General features: G+C 46.4%; 2 protein-coding genes and 1 long non-coding RNA gene across 4 annotated transcripts in view; 1 reads left to right on the top strand and 2 right to left on the bottom strand.

The window, feature by feature from the left end:
* The window catches only part of LOC135821226 (WD repeat-containing protein 27-like), a 43,928-nt gene extending 20,425 nt beyond the window's left edge, over positions 1–23,503 (top strand). For both annotated transcript variants that reach the window (XM_065334298.1, XM_065334291.1), the window contains exons 13-27: positions 106–201; positions 1,307–1,425; positions 1,939–2,045; positions 2,496–2,604; positions 12,551–12,631; positions 13,130–13,245; positions 13,705–13,800; positions 16,571–16,776; positions 17,106–17,263; positions 17,540–17,637; positions 19,211–19,332; positions 20,792–20,889; positions 21,866–21,968; positions 22,419–22,517; positions 23,115–23,503. In XM_065334298.1, coding sequence (XP_065190370.1) covers positions 106–201; positions 1,307–1,425; positions 1,939–2,045; positions 2,496–2,604; positions 12,551–12,631; positions 13,130–13,245; positions 13,705–13,800; positions 16,571–16,776; positions 17,106–17,263; positions 17,540–17,637; positions 19,211–19,332; positions 20,792–20,889; positions 21,866–21,968; positions 22,419–22,517; positions 23,115–23,171 — 1,665 coding nt within the window. In that variant the 3' untranslated portion in view covers positions 23,172–23,503. The remainder of the gene's footprint in view (positions 1–105; positions 202–1,306; positions 1,426–1,938; positions 2,046–2,495; positions 2,605–12,550; positions 12,632–13,129; positions 13,246–13,704; positions 13,801–16,570; positions 16,777–17,105; positions 17,264–17,539; positions 17,638–19,210; positions 19,333–20,791; positions 20,890–21,865; positions 21,969–22,418; positions 22,518–23,114) is intronic.
* LOC135821218 (uncharacterized) lies at positions 7,867–11,729 on the bottom strand. The gene is made up of 2 exons (XR_010554317.1): positions 10,915–11,729; positions 7,867–9,669 (listed from the first exon to the last, which is right to left on the bottom strand). It is a non-coding gene; the product is annotated as an uncharacterized LOC135821218 (long non-coding RNA).
* A 760-nt stretch (positions 23,504–24,263) lies between the features above and the next one.
* Positions 24,264–27,258, bottom strand: part of LOC135821252 (uncharacterized) — a 23,654-nt gene continuing 20,659 nt past the window's right edge. The window contains exons 6-7 of the mRNA XM_065334316.1: positions 26,567–26,661; positions 24,264–25,319 (exon numbers count right to left, since the gene is read on the bottom strand). Coding sequence (XP_065190388.1) covers positions 26,594–26,661 — 68 coding nt within the window. The 3' untranslated portion in view covers positions 24,264–25,319; positions 26,567–26,593. The remainder of the gene's footprint in view (positions 25,320–26,566; positions 26,662–27,258) is intronic.

Genomic DNA, 27,258 nt, shown 5'->3' with positions numbered 1-27,258 from the left:
TGGGGTGGTGGTGTCCCACGGAAGCGGAAAGGTGGTTCTTGACCTGCCCTGTACGCGAAGTTGAATGACGCGAACCGTCTAATTTGTTTGTTGCTCATCCTACAGGTTTGGTGTATCAGTGCTGGAGCACTGGTAGCATCAGCCACTGTTCTACAGTTTCACTTCCCAGTCGCCACCGACTCTAGTCCACAAGCTGAGCAGGTATGCATAATAGTGATAACCTGAAAACATGTACAGTGTGGCAGGTAATACTCGTACACTGCCTAAATAGTTATAATGTACAGTGCGTACTGGCTATAATGTGGTCATCTAAAAGAATATACTGCCTACAAGAATGAACTCTCATATTTTCATATTCATAACATGGGTTTCAAGTTAAAACATTTATTCCTACAAGCAATGTTATCGCATAGTAGAATATACCGGTCCTAAGAATGGACTTTGTGGAGCAAAATATGCCAGATTAGTACAAAGTGTATCGCCTGTAGACATCTGCCCAATGCAGTTCTGATCCGACTCACATTGCGTCGTAGTTCTGCAGGTTCAACTGTTGTGGCCATGCAACTTGTGTTGCATAGCCACATGGTAAGCCTATGGGACTATGAACAGCCGCACACACAGTAGCACTGCATCGCATGTACGATGGCCTTCCCGCCTCTGCACACATGCATATGATATAATCATCACACTGTTTTATTGTGAGTAAGAAATATCGGAAACAAGAATTAAAAGTCGTTTTTCAAACATCCACGCTATAACCGAGGGGACGTACTGTACTTCAGTGCAAAAAGAAGAAGAATGGGTGGAAGGTGTGAATATGCAGAGAGAAAATACCTGACAATCACCTGCTATCTAGATCTGCTGACTATGATCATTGCTTATGTTGCAGCGGCTAGCAACATGTGCACATGTGTATCACTTTGGAAATTTAGCAGATCATTGGTAATCACTTCTGAACCAAACTATCCACATAAACAACCTGTTTTAAGGAAAGCGCTCGGCAAAAGTCTGCCTTGCACAAATTTTAATATCCTTCTGGACGGGCACTAGATCAGGCTGTTCTTTCTGTGGGACCTGTATCTGTACAACCCATCATTAGTTTTTGCATTCACGACTGCTTGTGCTCCAAAGCTGACTTCTCTGGAACTGGCTGCACCTATCCTACCGCCTTCTTTGTCTCTCGGCTGGTCTAGTTTTGGTCCCAGCTTCATCATTGTTGCAAGACTTGTGGCTGTAGGTTATTGGTGAAATCTTGTGAAAAGGAGAGGAATAATTTGGGTTTGGGTGAACTACTGATGCTGAATAGATCGCTGACATTGATGATAAGCATTGGATCAGTGGTGGATCTTCCGGAAACCTAGCCGCTGCAGATCAGAGCCCAGATGCGTCCGCTACAACATCTGACGCTGTATCTGTTCTGTCGAGGTGAGACAAGCATGTATGCTTTGACTACGTTATTAACTTTATGCAAGACAGAAGTGCCGTTGTATTTTCGATGTTTGATTTTTTCCGCATGGAATTCTGTACAGTTGTGTACAACAGTCCTTGATCTAACTGGAAGTCCTGTACCTCTACCAACTTCTACCGACCTCTACCACCTTCAAACCTCGTAGAGCCGGTAGAGAAAGGTAGAATCTACATGTTGAGTAGAAAAAATGGAACGCATCTACCGAAAGAACTTGTCAGTTTGACTGCTCCAGAATACAGTGCAAGATACAAAGAGACTGTCCCTTTGCCGGCCAACCTAAACTATAGGAGTACATCATAACAGCATATCGGTGTATGTCCTCGTCGTATTGAGGAAAACTTACTAGTGCCATGAGCTGTGTACATATTGTTTAAAATTACCAGGTCACGGTACAACTTATCTGTTGGACCGATTCTGTAGTGAATGTTTTCACTGCACTAATCGGCTGAACTCTGCGCTGTGCTTTCCAGCCAACCTCTACAGCCAAGCTCAGTGCTGGCTGTAGTTCCTCTCACACCGAGCAGCTCCAAGTCACTTGATCCAACAGGTGGCCCTGGAAGAAAACATCCCATTGCTGGTATGGGTAATGTCAGTTGTATCCTATGATGCACTGTGTTGGTATGCAGAATTTGACCCGACTAACCCACCCCTCTGTAATGTTGGTCTCTTACTTTATTCCAAACAACAACTAACCCGGAGCTCCGGAAAGCCCCGCAATATGATGCCAACAGAATGTCATGGTGTGCGTGCATGAGTACAGAGTCGGTGCGTACCGACTGCCAGCACAGGTGTGGGAAGCGGCCTATGTAAATGGATAGGAGTACAAACGGCGCTGTGTACATATATGCGTGTGACAGTCCATATATGTATGTGTGAACACTACACCCTCCAACCCTCATGATACAGTTAATAATGTGATGGAGAAAAATTGGATAATGTAGTCTTGTCAGTGTGACATATGATATAACTGGGATGACTGGGATGACTGGGATAACTGGGATGACTCACCTGCATCTGTGACTTGTAGGTGGTAAGCTGAAAAGCGGCTCGGCGCCTTCAGCGAAACCAGGTGTGAAAGACCAGCCCTTGACGTTCAAATCTAAAGTGAAGTCTTCGGGTTACACAGCAGCTCCAAGGTAAGACTGTCCTTCTGACACATTGACACACGTAGGTAGTGTGCTCTCTTTGCTGTGTGAGTACTTGGTACGCGTCATCAACATTGTCGCTTATCTTTCAGCTTGGTTTTTATGTCACCAATGCTCACTTGGCAGACCATTTCATCCCACTTTTGGTTAGTAAGTTATTTTAGTAGTACTTGAAAGGTCTAGATAGATTTCGAGTGGATTTCGTGAGCGACGAGTGGGTGACTCTGATTGACACCACGCCGCATCAAAATAGAACATCCTGTCACGAGGCTGCACAGGCAAGAGTAGCGCGACGCACAGGAAAATAATCGGCTACTCGGAATCAGGTCCATTTTCCGTCCTGTTGCAATCATAGCTAGATTGACTACCAACACCACAACAACGCCAGCAAAGAAACTGCCAAGGGTGAAGGGAGTAGTTCTGAAGAAAGCTGCTGGTGGCGGGACACTAGCAAGGTGAGTGAAACAAGTGATGCCACGTAAACGAGGAGCTGAAATCAAAACTCCGTATCGATGGCATAGTTACAGCATACATGGCCCTTGCAAAACGGCCGGGATCGCTTACCTCGGGGGTCACCTGAGATCGCAGTTCCCTTCATGCAGCAAAGAGGGAGAAAGGTTCATTGGAGCTCAACATTACCAGCAATTATATGACATCCCACAGAGTCCGAAATTCCGTAAAATATTTGCGCATTTACTGCAGAGATTGATCTTGGAAGGAAGAAAATTGCTCTGAACTATGGCCATAATCGAGATGTAAGGCATCAAACCAGTGAACCACGCCAACAAGACGAACAGTTACACAACGAAAAAAACGAAAGTGAAAAATATTGAACAACCGATGCGATCTCAACTCCTAAGAATCATGATTTTCTTCTCCACTGAAAAGTATCTGTTACCTTGGTGATCTTGAGGAAATAGCAAGAATTGACCTTCTTCATGGTCATTTCTGAAGCTTCCTCCAAATATTGTCAGCCAGCAAACCACAGCATTGTCATCTGGCTAGTCTGATCTCTGTCCTCAAGAAGGACCAGTTCCAAAAGATTGCAGGTCCAGTGCGCTTTCTAGCTTCAAAGATCTAGGAAATCGCCTCATTCTGCACATTTCAAGCATCTTCTCAATTGTTTCTGGCTTGACATTGAACAGCAAGAAGATGAAAAGCACTTCTTTCTCAGTTTTTTCGAGTAAACTACCTCTCCAACCGCGTGGCTTTCTCTGAAGGCCATTTTGTAGGGGCTTTCCCATGGCCATGTGCTGGATCATGCCATGTCCATGTACATATGTACTGACATGATGCATGCTGTCATGTACAAGGACGTAGACTACTCAGTGACTACACTACTCTAGTACTCTGTACTGTAGAGTGACTGAGTTAGGGAGTCGAATTTTATGACTGCCTGTTGACAAATAGCAACTTGTTTTGTGTAAATTTCTAGGTGGTATGGTTTGAGGACAGCGTTTAGAGTGGCTGACAGCTTTGCCAGCTTGATACTTGGTTTCATTCTGCAGCTCACTGGTTTGAGAATACAGTGTTTTTTGCGGCTTCTTCAACGGATATTGTGCACCATCATCAAGGTGGTTACCTGTTTGTGATGCAGCTTTAAATAAAAGTACAACAACAAACGCGACAGCCTACATTCAACAGCCACAGCCCATGACAACCAGAACAACAACAACAACAATAACACCAATTCTCGTTCCTCATATACCGGCACACACAGAGACATAGACAGCAATAGCGACAACACACAAATTAAAGGGCAGTTGGCCGCAGCCAGATATGACACTTCCGCAGCTAGTGGGGAAGCACTAGCCATCGGTATTCGTTATGAAAAGATAGAATCTTGCGGCCTACGTATATTGAATGCCTTGAAAAACGCGTCAACATGTTGAAGGTATGACCAGCATCAGCCAAGGACTGATGGTCAAAACAAATAACAAAATACACTGTTATAATAAACACACGATCCTTGAAGGGTGGTGGCGTTCCTACGGTTGCGGAAAACTCGGCCTTTAGCCGAGTTAGTGAAATATACAAGTAATAATAAACAGAACTACAAGGACACATTATGTCACCATAATGTCGGCTGCGTAACCAGTCACTCATCTGACATAAGAATTTTTGAAGCAGCTAGTTGTCTGAAAACTGGGCATGCTTCCAGTTTGTGTCGGCACTTTCAAACTCTGGTTGCTGCAGGTGCAAAGAGATTCTCGCAAACCTATTAAAACGCACGGTTGCAGGCAGCGGCGTACACGAATAAAAAGAAACGGAAAGAAATAACAAGGGTGCTTCAACATTGACTGGGTTCGATCACTGAACACTAGACAAGAATGTCTGCAAAACAAAGGTAGAAGAACTGGTCAGCCTCAAATGCTACCTCAAGGACACACAGCGTAGCCAAAAAGTAAAGAAAAAATGGAAAATGGTGAGCTGGAGGCGACTGTCGCCGACATCACTGAGCAGTGCAAATGGTATGGGCAGACAAAAACAAATTGGAGAAGACCTACACAGTACTGAAGGAGATGTCAAGCATGAATGCCAAACCTACAAGTGAACCTGAAGGAGAGGAGGATGTGGGTGATGCCATCTTGGCTACCCTGGCCAAAGATTTCTCTGAGCTACGGCAGCACATACCTGCACAGGAAAACCAGCAGAAGCATAACGGAGAGCCTCATCATATCGTTGGGAAACGGGAACAGCAGCGCAACATGCAGAAATAGAAAGTGTGTGCTGATGCTGCATTCTGGTTTACAAGAATGTTTGGGTCTCACTGTTAAATTACCTCGTACACATGGCCTGTGTAATTGCTTTAGCCTTTTCTCTGCTCTTTCCGGTTGCACGGATGTTTAGCTTGTACAAGTGCTTTCACTTACTCCCACCCACTCTCACCTCTCTTTCCGGGTATATACAGATATCATTGCTTTTTCTTCTATCTTTCACACTAGTAATGTACTGCGTCCGGACTTCGCTAAAGCTTAGATAAATATTGATACCTAAATCTATAACTTGCACTGCTTCCAGGAATACAATTGTCGTCTCGGAGAGAAGGACTGACGCAAACATCTCAGCCATCACCAAAAATCAGAAAAGCACACGAAGGAAGGGAAGAACAGCCAGGAAGAACACGTCGATTGAAACAGGAGCAATTAATCAGTGAGGACACCATTGAGGACACACAAACAAATCGGTTACCAATACGCAAAAGATAATGAAGAAAAACCACAGGGCGCTACCCTGAAAAAACCCACAGGGATCGAACCTGAAAAAACCGCAGGGATTGAACCTGAAAAAACCGCAGGGATTGAACCTGAAAAAACACGGAACTTATAGTACATCCGCTCGCAAAACCAAAAAACTGAAGAAAAGAAACTGTCAGGGACCGATTGCGACGCACAAGGGCCAACCAGCAACACCCGGAAACCATAACACCCGCAAGGCAAACCGATAAAAAAAAAACGCAGGATTCCTGCAGACCACCAAGCAGACCGTGGCTCACCATGATCAGATGCCCACCCAGACGAACTAGAGAAACCCACATGCCGAAACACAATTATTACAAAACCACACGCTCACAAAAAAAATTCAACCTGGATCAAGAACGAGAATCCTACATGAAGTTCACACCTCCCACCAAACCGGAAGCCAACAGCTTTCCTACTTTGTTGACAGTGCATGACCGAGCCTGACAACGCTCTACACCATGTACACAGAACATGGAGAAACTACTACTAAAACGGTAAAAACACGAAACAAAACAATATGGATCGACTCCATACGAGGCAGCACCTCGAGAACGTTCAGGTGGACATCTAAACAAATCACGCGACACAGTCACACTATCGGAGCAGTCCGACGGCAACTCCGTGACAAGCACAAGTGCACAACACAAGACGAGATCAAAGCTACCCATGCTGAATGCACGACGAACATGCAAACACAAGTTCCAGATTCGAACGAGTAGCGCACGAACAGAAGTTTGAAATTTTCATACACAACAGTACAGTACAGGGTAGTCAGAGCGACACAACTAACACAACGGGGCGAACTAATTACTTCCAACGAGCATGCAAGACTACACTACGAGTACACACTCGAACACAAGAGAACAAGGTTCCACGGAATTCCTGCCGGGACCCGCGTACCCGAGTCACCCGACGCAAAACAATTATTTGAAAATTCGAAATCGAATACAAGGTACGGCAACACATTACGCAGAGCAGACAATTACAAAGGCATGCTCACCTGAGTAGGAGCTCCGAGGATCTTGGAAAGGGTTGAACAGACGCAGCAAAGCGGAGCCATGGCGAGAACGCGAAGAGGAAAACGAAAAACACAGGCCGGAGAGCGACGAGCTTCAGGGTCGTGGGTTCGATTAGTTGGGCGCCAAATGTCGTCTCGGAAGGTTGAGAACGAACTGCCTCTTCTATCCTCGCCACGCCACACCTCAAAACGAACTAGTCAGTGGTTTTTCTCTAGAGCTAGAGAGAGAGTTTTCATAGTTTACTTCAAGCGGCGACGGAAGAACTCATAATGGAGAACTAACACTGACAACGAATGTCTGACGACGAACGTCGGACAACTGACTCTGACAACGAACGTCTGACAACTGACGACGACCGTCGGACAACTGACGACGACATGGCAAAAGGAAAACATGATATCAGAAATTGGTGCCCTCGTCAGCACAAAAGGTGGTGTACTCAGCACAAAAAGGTGCACGTGTCAACAACAAAGCAGCGCAGCAGCATGTACGGGTCAGCAGCACAGACACAAATACAGCAGCAGCTACGACGAAGAGACAACACGTGCAACCACATGTACACACAGAGACACAAATACAGCAGCAGCTACGACGAAGAGATAACACGTGCAGGCGCAGGTACAACACAATGCTGGTGATGCCATGCTTTACCTCCATTAACCGTCTGTGCCATTGTGCAGATTTGTATTCAGACAAATTAGTTTCATGCTACAATGCTTTCGTTGTGCTCTGCGGTAAGCTCATGATTAAAATCAATGCCCTTTTCTGTGGAAGAGACAAACTGCCGGGCAGCACGATCCCCTACTGCCATAGATCCAGAGGAGTCCTGCAGGAACGTACATGGACTACGGCGAATCATAGGCTTGATGGTAACCAGGTAGTGAGCCCGTGGGCCTTGTCCATGTACGTTCATGAAAGTGTCGTCTCGGAAGGTTGAGAACGAACTGCCTCTTCTATCCTCGCCACGCCACACCTCAAAACGAACTAGTCAGTGGTTTTTCTCTAGAGCTAGAGAGAGAGCTTTTCATAGTTTACTTCAAGCGGCGACGGAAGAACTCATAATGGAGAACTAACACTGACAACGAATGACTGACGACTGTCAACAAACGTCTGACTCTGACAACGAACGACTGACAACAGACGACGACCGTCGGACAACTGACTCTGACAACGAACGTCTGACAACTGACAACGACATGGCAAAAGGAAAACATGATATCAGAAATTGGTGCCCTCGTCAGCACAAAAGGTGGTGTACTCAGCACAAAAAGGTGCACGTGTCAACAACAAAGCAGCGCAGCAGCATGTACGGGTCAGCAGCACAGACACAAATACAGCAGCAGCTACGACGAAGAGACAACACGTGCAACCACATGTACACACAGAGACACAAATACAGCAGCAGCTACGACGAAGAGATAACACGTGCAGGCGCAGGTACAACACAATGCTGGTGATGCCATGCTTTACCTCCATTAACCGTCTGTGCCATTGTGCAGATTTGTATTCAGACAAATTAGTTTCATGCTACAATGCTTTCGTTGTGCTCTGCGGTAAGCTCATGATTAAAATCAATGCCCTTTTCTGTGGAAGAGACAAACTGCCGGGCAGCACGATCCCCTACTGCCATAGATCCAGAGGAGTCCTGCAGGAACGTACATGGACTACGGCGAATCATAGGCTTGATGGTAACCAGGTAGTGAGCCCGTGGGCCTTGTCCATGTACGTTCATGAAAGTGTCGTCTCGGAAGGTTGAGAACGAACTGCCTCTTCTATCCTCGCCACGCCACACCTCAAAACGAACTAGTCAGTGGTTTTTCTCTAGAGCTAGAGAGAGAGCTTTTCATAGTTTACTTCAAGCGGCGACGGAAGAACTCATAATGGAGAACTAACACTGACAACGAATGACTGACGACTGTCAACAAACGTCTGACTCTGACAACGAACGACTGACAACAGACGACGACCGTCGGACAACTGACTCTGACAACGAACGTCTGACAACTGACAACGACATGGCAAAAGGAAAACATGATATCAGAAATTGGTGCCCTCGTCAGCACAAAAGGTGGTGTACTCAGCACAAAAAGGTGCACGTGTCAACAACAAAGCAGCGCAGCAGCATGTACGGGTCAGCAGCACAGAGACACAAATACAGCAGCAGCTACGACGAAGAGACAACACGTGCAACCACATGTACACACAGAGACACAAATACAGCAGCAGCTACGACGAAGAGATAACACGTGCAGGCGCAGGTACAACACTATCCCCTACCAAAAAAAGACATCCACTCCTGTGGATGGAAGCAAAAGTGAAGTGTATAAAAAACGGAAGGAGACAGACCGGAGAAGAAGACAGAAAGACAGGGGAAATGAAATATGAAGCAACATAAACAGGCGACAATAAAACACAAAAGAGGTGGGCCACAACTGTTGAACGCATGACGAGTAGGCCAGGAGGGTTAACACCAGTCGGGAGCCCCGCAAAACTGTGCACCAATCAACGGAACCTGCAAGCAACAGATTTTGCAGAGGACCCCGGCTGGCGAGCTGTTCGACCTGTGTTTGTCCCTTTGGATCTTTTATTCTTAGAACAGCACCAACCTAGTACGCCACCCATCCACCAGTCATGACAAAACAAAAGTACAAATGCATGAGAAAACAGGTTATGCCGACGGACCCAGCGACGCTTCCAGGAGCGGCGAGACCAACAGCACGCACCGGCCGAGAAGAAGACTGGGGCAGCAGGACGCACACTGGCCGGCTGTCCGAAAACCGATGGCGCTACAGAAACTCCGAGAATCACAGGACACACACAGAAAGAGAGAAGGACTGACGCAAACATCTCAGCCATCACCAAAAATCAGAAAAGCACACGAAGGAAGGGAAGAACAGCCAGGAAGAACACGTCGATTGAAACAGGAGCAATTAATCAGTGAGGACACCATTGAGGACACACAAACAAATCGGTTACCAATACGCAAAAGATAATGAAGAAAAACCACAGGGCGCTACCCTGAATAACCACAGGTCTCTAACCTGAAAAAACCCACAGGGATTGAACCTGAAAAAACCACAGGGATTGAACCTGAATAACACGGAACTTATAGTACATCCGCTCACAAAACCGAAAAACCGAAGAAAAAAAACTGTCCGGCACCGACTGGGACACACAAGGGCCAACCAGCAACACCCGGAAACCATAACACCCGCAAGGCAAACCGATACAAAAAAGCGCAGGATCCCTGCAGACCACCAAGCAGACCGTGGCTCACCATGATCAGACGCCCACCCAGACGAACTAGAGAAACCCACATGCCGAAACACAATTATTACAAAACCACACGCTCACAAAAAAAATTCAACCTGGATCAAGAACGAGAATCCTACATGAAGTTCACACCTCCCACCAAACCGGAAGCCAACAGCTTTCCTACTTTATTGACAGAGCATGACCATGATGACCGAGCCTGACAACGCTCTACACCATGTACACAGAACATGGAGAAACTACTACTAAAACGGTAAAAACACGAAACAAAACAATATGGATCGACTACATACGAGGCAGCACCTCCAGAACGTTCAGGTGGACATCTAAACAAATCACGCGACACAGTCACACTATCGGAGCAGTCCGACGGCAACTCCGTGACAAGCACAAGTGCACAACACAAGACGAGATCAAAGCTACCCATGCTGAATGCACGACGAACATGCAAACACAAGTAATTCCAGATTCGAACGAGTAGCGCACGCACAGAAGTTTGAAATTTTCATACACAACAGTACAGTACGAGTCGTACAGGGTACTGGGTAGTCAGAGCGACACAACTAACACAACGGGGCGAACTTCCAACGAGCAGCAAGACTACACTACGAGTACACACTCGAACACAAGAGAACAAGGTTCAACGGAATTCCTGCCGGGACCCGAGTCACCCGACGCAAAACAATTATTTGAAAATTCGAAATCGAATACAAGGTACGGCAACACATTACGCATAGCAGAGTAGACAATTACAAAGGCATGCTCACCTGAGTAGGAGCTCCGAGGATCTAGGAAAGGGTTGAACAGACGCAGCAAAGCGGAGCCATGGCGAGAACGCGAAGAGGAAAACGAAAAACACCGGCCGGAGAGCGACGAGCTTCAGGGTCGTGGGTTCGATTAGTTGGGCGCCAAATGTCGTCTCGGAAGGTTGAGAACGAACTGCCTCTTCTATCCTCGCCACGCCACACCTCAAAACGAACTAGTCAGTGGTTTTTCTCTAGAGCTAGAGAGAGAGCTTTTCATAGTTTACTTCAAGCGGCGACGGAAGAACTCATAATGGAGAACTAACACTGACAACGAATGACTGACGACTGTCAACAAACGTCTGACTCTGACAACGAACGACTGACAACAGACGACGACCGTCGGACAACTGACTCTGACAACGAACGTCTGACAACTGACAACGACATGGCAAAAGGAAAACATGATATCAGAAATTGGTGCCCTCGTCAGCACAAAAGGTGGTGTACTCAGCACAAAAAGGTGCACGTGTCAACAACAAAGCAGCGCAGCAGCATGTACGGGTCAGCAGCACAGAGACACAAATACAGCAGCAGCTACGACGAAGAGACAACACGTGCAACCACATGTACACACAGAGACACAAATACAGCAGCAGCTACGACGAAGAGATAACACGTGCAGGCGCAGGTACAACAAAAGCATCCCAACCTGGAGGAAAGAACTTCACAGGGAAATTCTTCGGTCCCAACCCCCTTTGTCCAGTTTCTGATTTGAAAGTCAGAAATAGACTATTTCACTTCTATTTTTTCACTGCACAGCAGTGCAAGCTCCATCAGCTGCCTCAAACATTCGTCATCTGAGAAAGGGCCCAACATTCCCCGAACCATCAAAAGATCTACAGCAAACAAAAGGGAGATTTTCAAATTCATGCAAGAATACATTCAATAAATTCACCCAAAATGAAATGAAATCACCTGATAGATCGTCACTGATATCTTCTTCGCACTCCCAACTTCGTAAAGGATAAAGTCTCTCCATTTCACAAGGTACTGCACGCTGCCACCCTAAAGCAACAAAATTCACAGTGCAACGAACAGCTCAATTGTGTCGACCTCGCGACCTAATTTATTACAATAAAATAAACGTACCTTCTTTCCCACTGTCGATCCGGTAAGAAGCAGCGAAAACTTCAGGCCCCTAAGACTGCTACTGAAAACATCAGCTTGGCGTAAAAACCAGGCTCATTCTGTCTATGAAATACCTAGCGTAAATGAGAGCCTTCTCGCCGCCAGCCACAACAATAACAACAACAAAAATCACCTCCACCGAAAAAGACATGCAGAGAGAGCTTGTTGTGTACAGCGCGAGTTCAAAAAAATCCTTTTTCATTGAGATCACAAAAAAAACTTCACGCTCGATCGCGCGAGCTCAGCACCAGCAGTGACGTTTGGGTGGAAATATTTTATTTGAAAAACTTTTGTCAGGCGAGATGTCGCTGATTGCTGGTGATGAGTTTGATCCGATTACGTTTCTAGGGGCAACTGTGATGTATGTAACGTGTGTGCGTGTTGGTGACCGTACGTTCGTGCATACATACGTGTTTGTCTGTGTGGCTGTGTATGTGATGCCATGTTGGAATCTTTTCTTTCCGCAAAGGACAAAAATGTTTGCACCTCAGACAAAATCATCCCCTACCATGGCCAAGAAGCCAGCTGCAATGAAGGTGGGAGCCACAGGGTAGGTTTAGCTTGTGGGATCATTGACTCGACCTCTTTATCTGTTACTGATCAATCTGGTGCATATAGATACATATCCTCCCCCCCCCCCCCCCTCCACACACCGTCACACACACACACACACACACACACACACACACACACACACACACACACACACACACACAAAAGCTTGTGCACACAAACTGTACCACCTACCAATCCACTCCATATGTTGCGATGTAAACTGGCAAAGATATGCTCGAGAACTAACGTCATGTTTCTCTGCTGTGTCACACACTGCACAAAGTAGAACCCTGCCTGGTACGTACCTAAAATTGAGGACATAGAAGTATGTGCACAGTCCGCTGTGCCGCCAATGTATGGGACCATGTCCTAAAGACCCTTTTAAAAAGACTGCCTTAGGAGCAGATTTGCATTCTGACTATTCCTCTGCTGAAAGTCCAGTGTTGGTTAGCATGGCTGAATGTCGTTTGTGGTTTGACTTGTGCAATTGTAGATCTGCTCTTAGTGGGAAATCCGCCTATCCACTGAGTGCAGCTGCACCAGTGCATCGCAAAGCTTGCTTGCCAATCAGCCCTCAACAGTCAGCCATCACCAAGATCCAGTACTCTGGTAAGCAGGTCATCACTCAACTTAGCGTCTGCACGCCTGTGGCTCATTCGAAAAGGCATAGCAGTCATAGAAAGGCTTGAAAACCCTTCACTTCTAATTAACCATAGGGACTTTCTTCTAGTTCCTGCTTCACTTGCTATGTTGTCTGTCCGTACTGTGATGATCAGTATCTCCATAGTAACTCAGCCTACACACTAACATTCTACTGGTGGAGACACTGTTTTTTAACAGTTGTATATTCCGGTTGAGTGTACTGTATGGCAGTGAACCGGGATGCGTGCAGTTTTCATACATTGTACTACTGCACATCGTGTACTAGTCTGTGTTATCTGTGCATGTACATGTAGGTACTGGTCACTCGTCAGTTGCTTGTCAGTGCATGGAGGAATGCACTGTGTTGGGTTGTCTCTAGATTGAATAGCCTACTAATGTTGCATCGACTGATCTATTTTTCAACAGCTTCGGGGAGCTTACTGGCATGTGCTATGGCAAGGAAAACGCTGGATGTAGTACGGACACCGCTGAACTCGACTTCCAAGATCTCAACTGCTACAGGTGAGCAGGCGCGTGCACCGGGTCAAAAAAAGGTGGTTTCCAAAAAGTTTCGACCGCCATTTTGCAATAAGCTACTGACTGGATAAGGGAAGGACCTGGTGGGTGTCAAGTGATGATTGGCGATCGCCACCTTTGTTTTATAAAGGGGCAGTGCGTGGACATAGTTTCCACCAACAATTCTCGCCATCATAAAGTGTGCCAACGTCGGAGAAGTCAAAATCTTCACCAAAAGTCAATCTTTTTGCAACGGGCTCGTCAGCAGTTTCGTTGTCTATTGTGAAACTTGGCTCGTCACAGTCTTGAACTTCAACTTGGCTGCCGCCTTCAGCAATGCCGGTGCCGGTGGCGGAAGAATCCGACTCTCCGTCAGAAATTTCACGTCGTTCCGGGTGCGACGCTGCTGTTTTTTTTTCCCCAGAGAGCGGACAAAGTCTTCTGCTGAAAACTCATTGCCTTTGTCCTCAAAACCACAAACCTGAACAGTACTTTTACTAACAAAACAGACAGCCGCTCGTACTCGAGTCCAAGACCAAAGCACCCACTTCAAAACCACGATGAAGCGGCCCTGGTTTCCACTTTGGACATACATGTACATGTATGCGACATGCCTACTGTCCACGCTTTGTCTTTGATGTCCTTGCACAACTACTGTCCACGCTTTGTCTTTGATGTCCTTGCACAAGCACAGTACACTGACCTGACAGTCTGTACAGCGTAGTCAAGTCCAGCAAAAAATTATTTGCATCGCGCGTGAGTGGACATGTCACTAGCGCCGGTACTGTGGCCTAGTGGCTGTGCCTGTGCCTGACGTATAGCTGAGCTAGCTACGTACTAGTGGCCTAGTGGCTGTGCCTGTGCCTGACGTATAGCTGAGCTAGCTACGTACTAGTGGCCTAGTGGCTGTGCCTGTGCCTGACGTATAGCTGAGCTAGCTACGTACTAGTGGCCTAGTGGCTGTGCCTGTGCCTGACGTATAGCTTAGCTAGCTACGTACTAGTGGCTGTGCCTGTGCCTGACGTATAGCTTAGCTAGCTACGTACTAGTGGCCTAGTGGCTGTGCCTGTGCCTGTGCCTGACGTATAACTTAGCTAGTGGCCTAGTGGCTGTGCCTGTGCCTGACGTATAGCTGAGCTAGCTACGTACTAGTGGCCTAGTGGCTGTGCCTGTGCCTGTGCCTGACGTATAGCTTAGCTAGCTACGTACTAGTGGCCTAGTGGCTGTGCCTGTGCCTGACGTATAGCTTAGCTAGCTACGTACTAGTGGCCTAGTGGCTGTGCCTGTGCCTGACGTATAGCTGAGCTAGCTACGTACTAGTGGCCTAGTGGCTGTGCCTGTGCCTGACGTATAGCTGAGCTAGCTACGTACTAGTGGCCTAGTGGCTGTGCCTGTGCCTGTGCCTGACGTATAGCTTAGCTAGCTACGTACTAGTGGCCTAGTGGCTGTGCCTGTGCCTGACGTATAGCTGAGCTAGCTACGTACTAGTGGCCTAGTGGCTGTGCCTGTGCCTGACGTATAGCTGAGCTAGCTACGTACTAGTGGCCTAGTGGCTGTGCCTGTGCCTGACGTATAGCTGAGCTAGCTACGTACTAGTGGCCTAGTGGCTGTGCCTGACGTATAGCTTAGCTAGCTACGTACTAGTGGCCTAGTGGCTGTGCCTGTGCCTGACGTATAGCTTAGCTAGCTACGTACTAGTGGCCTAGTGGCTGTGCCTGTGCCTGACGTATAGCTGAGCTAGCTACGTACTAGTGGCCTAGTGGCTGTGCCTGTGCCTGACGTATAGTTTAGCTAGCTACGTACTAGTGGCCTAGTGGGTCGAGCGTCACTCGCGTAGATGCATGAATTACGCACACTGTGACAGTGCACGCGCACCGCATGTTGCGCATGCAGCAAAAATATCGCTGGCCGCAAAAAGGTGGTTTCCGGGCTCCAAGAAAACCACGCGGTGCACGCGCCTGGTGAGGTAAAACTAAGTGGTGAGTTAGTTACTAAAAAATCAGAGAAGGAGTTTGCTGGTAACCCGGCTGTAGAGCTGCTGTAGAGCTGCTGTAGAGCTGCTGTAGAGCTGCTAGGTGTCAAAACTACAACAGCAAATCATAAGGTGAGCCTCTAGCCTCTGGTTACACCAAATGTTGCTTAGAATGGGGGGGGGGGGGAGGGGGGGGGGGGGGGTACTTGGCCCAATGTCAACCAGTCTACCCAATTTATCCTGGTGAGTGCTTCATGTCAGCCAGTCTACCCAAGCCAAACCAACCTGCAGAATGTGTGATGTGTCGATCAGTCGGAGCATCGTGCTGCATGTTTTAACTGTTTAATTAAGTCACCTCGCCAGAGTGCACAGACACACTAGTCTCTTTATGGGCATTTGGCACTTTGCCCTTCACACAGAACAGCCACAACCTGTTAACCAACACAAAGTTTATAAAAAAAGATCAAAAATTGGGTCAATCAGTGACATAAAAGAAGTGTTTTGGTGCAGCCTAATAACATAGATTCCATCACCAGCGACATCATCCTGGCCATGCTGTACGCCATGCAATACCCGGGAATGTCTGTAAGGCATGCAGCAATGGTCCGGTATATCTGTAAGGCATGCCATGTGCAATAGTCTGGATGTCTGTATGACATGTAATAGTCTGGGATGTATGTAGGGTATAACGCATGTAATAGTCTGGGATGTGTGTACGGCATGTAATAGTCTGGATGTCTGTACAGGAGCTTGAGATCTAGCCACCCATGGTGTATCCAATGCCTGATTGTGCTTTAAAACAAGGTCATGATGGTGCTGTCGTGGATCTCTGCTGGGCTGCACACGGCGACAGGCTAGTGAGCGCTGGCACAGACCGCACTGTGCGCATGTGGAGCTCGTCCAACCTCACTGAACCACTGCTTGTCTTTGATCGGCAGCATCACAGTGCAACAGTCTCAGCTTCGCGTGCTGGAGCATTACAGAAGAAGCCAACCACTGACAAACAGTTGGTAAGCCAAAGCAGTGTTTTTAAAGGCTTCACAAAGTGCTCAGGCTGGCCGTGCCGGCCAGCTTGTATTGCACCACTGACTGGCACTCCAGGCTTGGTGGACTCTAGCGGTGAAGACGCTGTTGTCAAGGTGAAGACAACACTGCTATTGCATGATTTCATGAACTGATCACATTCATGGGTGGGTCACTGGCTAACTGTGGTGCAGAGTAAAATGTTGAGCAACCGATGCCATTGCTCTACAGTTGATAGAGGCATGCAGAGTTGCAGATGTTATTAAAAGGTCTCTTGTGTTGTTGTCCTTCCCTTTCTTACTACTCTATTGTCTAGGGAAGTGCACCTCTCCAGGACGATAACGGCACCTTCACTAAGGACATCACTCATTCTCGTTTCTATTTCCTGGACAAGTTTGTCCTAATCGCTCATGGAAACACATTTGGTTTGTACCAGTATAACATCAACACTGAGAAACCGGATGACATCAAACGGTAGGCATATGGTTGAAGAACAATAGCAATGGGCTCCACGTGGGGTCAATAGCCAAAATTATCTGTCACATCCTGTATCATTTGTGTGTGTGTGTGTGTGTGTGTGTGTGTGTGTGTGTGTGTGTGTGTGTGTGTGTGTGTGTGTATTGGTGTTGGGGTCCCAATGCATCCCAACACTCTGTGCGTGTGTGTGTGTGTGTGTGTGTGTGTGCGTGCGTGTATGTGCGTGCATGCGTGTGTGCGTGTGCGTGCGTGCATGTGTGTGTGTTGTTGCAGATATCAGACAACTAACAAATACAAAATGTCAAAGCAGTTTCAACATAGCACAGCTCAGGCCATAACAGCTCTGTCCTGTGTGAATTCTTTCAACTCCTGTATCCATCTATATACAATGTACACACATAACCTGCATGGACTCTATACTGAGTCCTACATATACAATGTACACACATAACCTGCTATACAATGTACACACATAACCTGCTGCATGGATACATCTATATACAATGTACACACATAACCTGCTATACAATGTACACACATAACCTGCTGCATGGATTATATACATGTACTGTAGTAGTGACTGGGCTAGGACAACATTTTTGTCTCTCCAGTATTTAGTACGGGACTCGGGGATGCACTACCGGTTCAGGCTAGATTTACCTGAGAATTTTCAACCCAGGTTGGAACTCTGTACAGTTTGAAAAGAGGTGTGCTTGTATCTGCGGAAGTACGGTATGTGTGAAGTTATAAGAAGTCTTCTAATCACTTTTGCCGGCATACAAGTCACCACTTTGCGATTGCTCAGCCCGTCACACAACAACGCACTTACAGCTTAGGTATGTTGAGCTTAGGACTGGGGTCCAAGGTGACTGGTATGTTGAGCTTAAAGGGAAGTTAAGGCAAAAATTAAAATTTCACCAGTTGTAGTCTTCGGGGTGCTGAGTCGAATGGTCTTGGTCCGAGAAAGCTGAGACGCTCCCTTCCTACTTGAATCCCAATCGAACTCGCGCACTTCCACCGAAACTGGGTGACTGCGCCCTACTAGATGGGGATTTGTATGCAAAATGTCACTAAAAGCGCCATTTCGTTCTTATAAAAGCACGGATGACCGCCATTGGCCCATATGTTGTAGTCTTTTGGACGCTGAGTCGACTGGTTTTGGTCCGAAAAGGCTGCGATGCAGCGTTCCTCCTTTATTCCCAATCGAACATGCTTGAACAAGCGGTCACGTGCTCCTGGGTGCCCAAATCACCTGGTCACCGTGCACGCCAGCAGGCGACAACTTTCACACCAAGGTTCAACTCGAGTGACAGGACTGCACCCAAAAAAGGTCAAACAGGCTAGTAAGTTGTACCCTGCAGGCACGGTGACCAGGTGACTGGCGTACGCAGGAGCACGTGACCGCTTGTTCAACCATGTTCGATTGGGAATAAAGGAGGAACGCTGCATCGCAGCCTTTTCGGACCAAAACCAGTCGACGCAGCGTCCTAAAGACTACAACATATGGGCCAATCGCGGTCATCCGTGCTTTTATAAGAACGAAATGGCGCTTTTAGTGACATTTTGCATACAAATCCCCATCTAGTAGGGCGCAGTCACCCAGTTTCGGTGGAAGTGCGCGAGTTCGATTGGGATTCAAGTAGGAAGGGAGCGTCTCAGCTTCCTCGGACCACGACCATTCGACTCAGCACCCCGAAGACTACAACTGGTGAAATTTTAATTTTTGCCTTAACTTCCCCTTTAATGCTGGGGTCCAAGGTGACTGGTATGTTAAGCTTAATAGTAAATACTGGGGTCCAAGGTGACTGGTATGTTGAGCTTAATACTGGGATCCAAGGTGACTGGTATGTTGAGCTTAATACTGGGGTCCAAGGTGACTGGTATGTTGAGCTTAGGTCCATTGTCACTGGTATGTTGAGCTTAACGCCTTGCCTATCCAACAAGATATCGTTCTTGTTGCTGGATCTGACAAGTCTGTGGAGGTTTTCGACATGAACGCAGGTCGCACGGCAAGGTCCATGACGGATGTGCATACCCGCTCACCATACCTGATACGTCAGAACGAGGTACGGTCGCGATTTGGAACGTATTCCTTATTTTTGTTGCCATGGCTGGATAACATCCCATTCCTTTATATTGGCTGTTGCCACTAGACGGTGAATGAAATGAATAAAATTTGAAAATTCTGAAGGATGCCTCGTGCATTAGAATAATCCAAATAAAGCAACTGTGACATGTGGCTAGTGACCATGTGCGTGACGTTGCTATGTAATGTGGCCACATGAGCGCATGGACGCATGCCTTGGTCGCAGTGGGATCGCCCGAATGCGACTTTAGAAGAAGAAAAAAAGATATCGTAGAAATGGTTACCCTTGCCTTGTGTAAAGTTCAACTCGGATGGCGAGCCAATTAAATTATGATGAAAAAGTTAGTTAGTCATAACTCGTAACATTTTGTCCTTCTCCTTTTTCTTGCCTTGTGTGCGTTTTAAATCCCTCAAACTAAAGAGTACTTCTTCATGTAGTTTTTGTGTCAACATTTTCTTGACACAAAAACATTGACATGAACTCTGTTGCACAGTAGTCTTTTAGCAAGTAGTCCAATCCTCCATGTCCAATCCTCCATGTCCAATCCTCCATGTCCAATCCTCCATGTCCAATCCTCCATGTCCAATCCTCCATGTCCAATCCTCCATGTCCAATCCTCCATGTCCAATCCTCCATGTCCAATCCTCCATGTCCAATCCTCCATGTCCAATCCTCCATGTCCAATCCTCCATGTCCAATCCTCCATGTCCAATCCTCCATGTCCAATCCTCCATGTCCAATCCTCCATGTCCAATCCTCCATGTCCAATCCTCCATGTCCAATCCTCCATGTCCAATCCTCCATGTCCAATCCTCCATGTCCAATCCTCCATGTCCAATCCTCCATGTCCAATCCTCCATGTCCAATCCTCCATGTCCAATCCTCCATGTCCAATCCTCCATGTCCAATCCTCCATGTCCAATCCTCCATGTCCAATCCTCCATGTCCAATCCTCCATGTCCAATCCTCCATGTCCAATCCTCCATGTCCAATCCTCCATGTCCAATCCTCCATGTCCAATCCTCCATGTCCAATCCTCCATGTCCAATCCTCCATGTCCAATCCTCCATGTCCAATCCTCCATGTCCAATCCTCCATGTCCAATCCTCCATGTCCAATCCTCCATGTCCAATCCTCCATGTCCAATCCTCCATGTCCAATCCTCCATGTCCAATCCTCCATGTCCAATCCTCCATGTCCAATCCTCCATGTCCAATCCTCCATGTCCAATCCTCCATGTCCAATCCTCCATGTCCAATCCTCCATGTCCAATCCTCCATGTCGCATCTATGCCACGTGACATGGACAGAGAGAGTGGGAGAGAGGTCGGGGAGGAAAGCTCGAAAATGGGGTTTATCTGGAGTGTGAATGTGAGATGCAGCATTTGAAGTAGAGTGCTTTTGTCTGTGTCTTTTGTGTATTGCCATGTAACTGTCAGGGCTCTCAATTCATAACCCATTCGAGCGAGGCCTATGATCTCTTTCTGACAAGCGCACTAACGGATGACATCAAGCTGTGGGATCTGAGAACAAACCGGTAAGAAAATTGTGTTTTGCAGGGTGTGAAGTATGAAAGTAATCTATCGTGAGGAAAAGAAATCACGTTGACAGTTTCTTGATGACTTTGGCGGTATTAGTGATGAGCTTGGTTGCCCCTACGTGTGCAACACACACTTCCAGCCGAGGTGTGACGTGCTCCTCATGTGCTCCGGATTGCAGTCGTGAGTCAGTCAAGTGTCAAGTTTGACTGGAAGTGTGTGTTCCACGTAGGAGCAACCAACTTTAGTTACTGTAAAGGCCTTGTATAACGAAGTTCTAAATCTAACGAGTTAACGAGGAGAAATCTGTTTTTATAATAGAAAACGTTACACAGAAATCGATACTTATACTGTTGCTAGTGAGCGTTGAGAGTGAGAATCGTTCCCTTTGATACACGTAAACCAGTCAAATTTAGGGAATCGTTATACTGCGGCTCGATGATATGTGCAACCCCGGCCCCGGCAGTCTGACCGACGGCCCACCTGTAGCTGGGATCTCGCACATAATTATGAGGAAAGAAACTGAAAAGTCCTTATGTGCTTACTTGTCAGCGGACTGGCTAGTCCAGCCAGCTGGGATCCCGGTTCAAAGCACCCAAGCCCTCGCCTGCCTTGGCAAGCCGGTTCACAAAAGTAGTGTATAGTTTGTTTGCTTACATGTCCTAGATCCAGTCTGACCGTCAACCAGCCCAGCCCAGTCTGCCATCATTTTTCAATCCAGTCCATGTTTCTAGTACAGTCGTGGCCAAAGAAATCCGACTCCCCTGGAGTCAAAAGTAGCGCTGCGTTTCCATTACATCATGCACGGTCCGAAACTCATTTAAGGGCAGCAGGGGCCGCATGAGCCTTGATGCTGCTTTCAGTTCATGGGGCGGATTTCTTTGGCCACGACTGTACATTTTCACCATGGCCACTGTTGATAATAATATTTATCTGGCCACCGTTGCTAATGTGTGTTGTTTGCACATGATACAGCTGTGTACGTCGCTACCATGGGCACATGCAGAGAGCTCACCAAGTCGGCATGTCCTTCAGTCCATGTTCTCGATTTGTAGCTGCAGCATCGGAAGACCGCTCGGTGAGTGAATTCATGTAATTGTTGATGACTGGGTGACCGGGTGACTTTTTCAGGTTAACCTTAGCATGCATTGGGTCTACCACATGATGGGCTTCAAAGTGAGACGTCAAAGATTACTGGTGTGATTTTGTTCTATTGCAGTAGTAACCTGGATCAACTTCGAAGTAGACAAACAAATGGCTGTTGCTTGCGGAAAAATGCGCTGGACTTGCACCATAGTTGTCTAAGTTAAAACGAAATTGAGATGCGTTTTGTTGGCCCTTCTGCCTGACAAATGTGTAACACGCTACTTACCCATACATGCATTGCCCTATCTATTTACTCTGTACTCTCATGAGTTGATTGTTGTACCAGATCCTTTCCTGGATCAGTTATCCCTATCCATTCCCGTACTGTGCCTGATGATGTGCAAGTACAATTCACATGCATGGCTATGTGGGTGGCATGCAGGTGTATATTTATGACATACGTCAAACAGCACACCTGCATCGTCTGAGTGGTCACAGTGACACGGTCAGTGATGTCACTTTCAATCCCAAGTATCCACAGGTTAGTCCTGGCTACCGTCATGCTCATACTGCCTCTACTGCCTCTAGGCTTCTTTCTATTCCAATGTTAGAACAACTTAGTAGCAGCAGTGAGCAGTGAGGCTTCCTGCAGCTTCATTCATAGAAAGTACATGTAGTTTAGAGCAGACCCACTCTTTCCCATACACTCTGCAATATATCAAACTTATTTATGAACAAGTGCGTTTGGGCAAAATTGCCCTCATCCGGTTTGCAGTGAATGGGAAGAGCGGGTCTGCTCTTGATGTCGGCTCTATTCTTTCCAAATCCTATTATGCATGACATGTACATTGCACTGCTGATGCACTGGTATGTGTAGAGCAATGTAAGCGTGCGCTTCCCCGATAGTAGCTCTGCAGGCCTGATTTATGATTGTGGCACTCGTACGATGATCTTGCCCAAAAGCATCAAGCAGTCTGAATCATGTGCATGCATGCATGTGTGTGCGTGCATGCGCGCGCGTGTGTGTGTGTGCGCATGTGTGTGTGTGTGTGTGTGTGTGTGTGTGTGTGTGTGCATGTGTGTGTGTGCATGCGGACCATGCCTACACTGCTTGTCCACGCCTGTGCATACTCTACAGCTGTGTTGCTCCACATTGGATGGCAGACTGTTTGTGTACAACGACAAACCCGTCTAGCTGTAGCTAATATAGCTTATTCCTGTAGCTACAACTGCTGTACATTGTGTGTACAGTTGTTGCACACCTGCCGTACAGCTATGGACAATCTCATCATTCTAGCCACTTTCACTTCCTTTCCCCAGGAGACTCCCTTTGATAGGCATCCATTTGCCTCTGGAGAATTCTTGAAAATGTAATAAATCTGACTAATAACAGTTACCGTAATGTCGTGTATAAAAGCAGGTGCTTATGGCCGTATACGCCGAGGTTCAAACCATGCTTCTATTCAAGTTATGCTTCTATTCGAAACATGCTTCTACGTCAACATCTTCTGTCTACACTGTGCAGTGCACATTGTCACGTATGTAGTGAGTGTGCAAGTACATGATACATGCATGCTTCTATTCAAATCGTGCTTCTGTGTCATGGCACGCTTTGGAAAACCAGCTTCTATTCGAGGCATGCTTCTATATGGGTCATGCTTTTATACGCGACACTACAGTATGTGAGCTTATTATTTTTATAGGATAAGACGAAGACATGTGGTCTTCTCAGCTTGCCATGGCAGAGGAGTGCAAAGTTCCACAGTCCACCTCCGCTGCTTCCATGGAGTTTTGCACCTCTGCTGCTTCCATGGAGTTTTGCAAAAGGCCTCGGAGGAACACCTCTATATTTTGTGAACTCCTCCATCAGTCACTTAGCAACAGTGCTGTGAACTCCTCCATCAGTCACTTAACAACAGTGTTGTGAACTCCTCCATCAGTCACTTAACAACAGTGTTGTGAACTCCTCCATCAGTCACTTAACAACAGTGTTGTGAACTCCTCCATCAGTCACTTAACAACAGCGTAGGGTCAAGTTTAGGGTAAATGTTAGACCACCGTTACAGGACTCTGGTCTGAGTCTTGGTAGCAGGCATTATCAACACAAATATTATTTATGTACATGAGTGTGCATCAGGGAAATTGTTGCCGCGACTTTCATTGGAAACTATTTTAATTTAGAGACCGCGTACTTGAACGAATCAAGCGGAGGTGGTTCTGCTTGTGCAAGCGATTGTGAGTTTGAGTGCATGAGTACTGTACAGGGCATGATGCAGGCAATACGCAATGAAGGCAACACACCATACATGTCATTTGAAACATAACACGGTTGCATGTAAAGTACATGTAAAGTTGTGAACTCAAACTAACAACCCTCCGGTTTTTTTCTAGCCATATTTATCCAAAAGAAATAATTTATTCAGTGTGACATAATAATTTTTTTATGTATTGTAAAAAAGTGAAAAACGTGCATCTAATTTGAAATCCTAGTACATATATACTGTAGTATTGTAACATTCTAAAAAATGTCATGAATATCATGAAAGAGTATCAACTATACTTGCAATGGCTTTAAAAATGTCACTCTGATGGCAAGAACACTGGACCTATGGAATGTGCAGAGAAAAGAGAAGGCAGCGTCGGCAGGTTCATTGTCTGCACAAATACAAACACAGCCACAATATGCCATGTACTGACCAAGGTACATGCGCATAGCACTCAAAGAAGCGGCTATACAGCAGTGGGACTCCACTATAGCCGTCAACGACTTCCACAATATCCTAACAAGCTACAAAGGCATTATTATAAAAGCATAGCCAATGGAAGGTGCGGGGGGAATTAGCTGGGATGTTCAAAGTATAAAGCTGTTGAAGATGACCAACATGAAAAGTAACACAAAATATATGGCAGCAGGGAGAGCGAGAGCTTGCTAAAACAAATGTTGCTTCTGAAGCAGAGAATTTTGAAGAGAAACACCGTGGAAGTTCAGTTAGTTGAAATGTGTCCGTTATCCATGATTTTCCTTCTGAAGCTAACACTTACTTTCAAAGATATTTTTGGTTGGCCCAAGTTGCAAGGGGTATTTTGGCACTATAATTTTTGAACAATGACTAACGGAGATGAGTGAGCACTCTTGAAGTGAATACTGGCTCGATGAGTGATGATGGCATCCAGCTATCAATTAAAAGTAAAAAATAAAAAGTCCTGGTTTGCATGAGAGTCTGTCCAACTGACATTTGAGAATCAGCAGGGTCACCACCCTAACAGTCGTGACCGAATATTGCTACAGAATAGACCAGATGACTGGGCGATGACTATTACATGTGCCGCAAGTCCATAGTATCTGAAGAGAAAAAGTAGAAAAGGCACCAAGGCTTCTGTAGCTAGGGCTTGCTATGAACATTACTGTGTTGTTTTATGGACCATTCACACTACGCCCAAATCGTGGCGTACGTGACGTTTTCGTCTGGGTAGCCATGACAACATGGAACATGGCGGGAAAACCGTACCCCTGATACGAAAACGTAGACGAAGTATCCAGACCCCTGTACCGAGTTTCGTTCTGTCGTTCCCAGCAGTTTGTGTCCAAAAGAAGCTGTACACACAACAGTACGAGCAGCGCGTACGTGCCTGTGTGAATGCACCTGCATGAAAACGACGTCAGCCAGTACGTCGTGTTCCAAAACGTGACGCGTATTGTAACGTAGTATGAATAGCCTATTACTCTTGTTCGAGTGAAAGAGTGTGCAGCCTATATACGGTAAACAGTCCTGATCAAACCAAACACAGCGTGCCGCAATCCAGCGATGACATCACCGAGACGAGTCGAAGAATACATTCGGAATGCAAAATGGCCGATTCCAGAGCCAGTTCTATTTGGGAACAAGGTTATCCGGTGCTCTCGAACAGGAGGCAGCAACATTGAGCTGCTGAGGTAATGGGGTGCACTGTATACTATATGCCACTGCCTACTTTGTGTAATGTTTTGTTTTTCAGCTGATGACGTAGGCAACTAGGCATGCATACAATCAAGAGTCCATAAACAAAGTATGCAAGTGTGATCTCTTTTCTATGGGCCAGATGCGCACTTTCCCTCTGGTTTGAAATGAACTTTCGTACGGAACTGGAGGTCACGCGCTAACATTTAGAGATCGCGTAGGTACTGGAACAAATCGAGCAAAAACAGATGGGCTTGTACGAGAAATTGTGGGTTTGAGTGCATGCTTTCAGAGCGTGATTAAGGCAAGTTATGTAATGAAGGCAGCGCGCCGCACACTGGCCCATAACCACAGTTGCATACTCTTGTTTACGCACTCTTGATACAATTGAAAAGGCTGAAGACTTTGCCAAAAGCCTGACAGAAAAAGGAAAAAAATAACAGAAGATGTAGTCTTCGGGCCACAGAAACAAATACATGCACCCTAAAATACCATTGATCCGCCCTGGGTAGGCTATCACACCTCACAATACTGTTGTACACACTTGCTTTCTGTATTCTTCCAAAGTTCAGCTAGTCCATCAACAGCAGCAGCAGCAGCAAATCTAATCCAAGTAGCACTGCAGTGTAGAGAGAATTCAAAGAAACCTTACCATTGTTGCCCTTGTGAAGAGAAGGATTCACTGCTCATGTCTAGATGCCAAGCCAAGCGCCATAAATATGCTCAAGTGGGCGACAACAGATAAATCTGAAGCGAGGAAGAAAGAGTCACGGACAGACAGACCAGGGATGAATTTACTGTCATATTTTTGTATAGCAGTTTCTGCTATACGAAATCACAATTGTGTAGCAGTCTTTGATTTTGGTTAGCATTTTTTCTTTGGAGGTAGGGTATTTACCACATTGTCCTTCTTGAGAATGATGCCTGAAAGCCCATTTGCAAAAAACCGACTGAAGCATACATGTGCACGCAGATTGAGAGTGCCTGCACCACATACACTGCACTGTATGCATGTTACTTGATAGCACAGGCTAGGCATGGATAGTCTGTATGTATCGCAATTTTCTGCGAGTCACGGTGACTTTTGAGTAGCAGTAGATCGATTTTGCATCGCAAACTGCGATGCGATACAGGATAAATTCATCCCTGCAGACAATAAAAATTATGTACAGGTCCTCCCTCATTACAACGAGTCCGGTTAGTACATAAACCCCGTTAAGGCCACCCTTTCTTTTTTCGTTGTTTAACGTCCGCGCCCGCGTACCTTTTTGCCTCCGACCGGGAAAAAAAACAAGAAAGTAGTAGTACCAATAATATGCGAAGTTGTAAATACATGATTGTGTA

This window comes from Sycon ciliatum, chromosome 1, assembly GCF_964019385.1.
Source record: "Sycon ciliatum chromosome 1, ocSycCili1.1, whole genome shotgun sequence".
In the NCBI taxonomy this organism is placed as follows: domain Eukaryota; kingdom Metazoa; phylum Porifera; class Calcarea; order Leucosolenida; family Sycettidae; genus Sycon; species Sycon ciliatum.
Note: the sequence above shows the minus strand (reverse complement) of the source record. Positions and strands in the feature narration are given on the sequence as shown.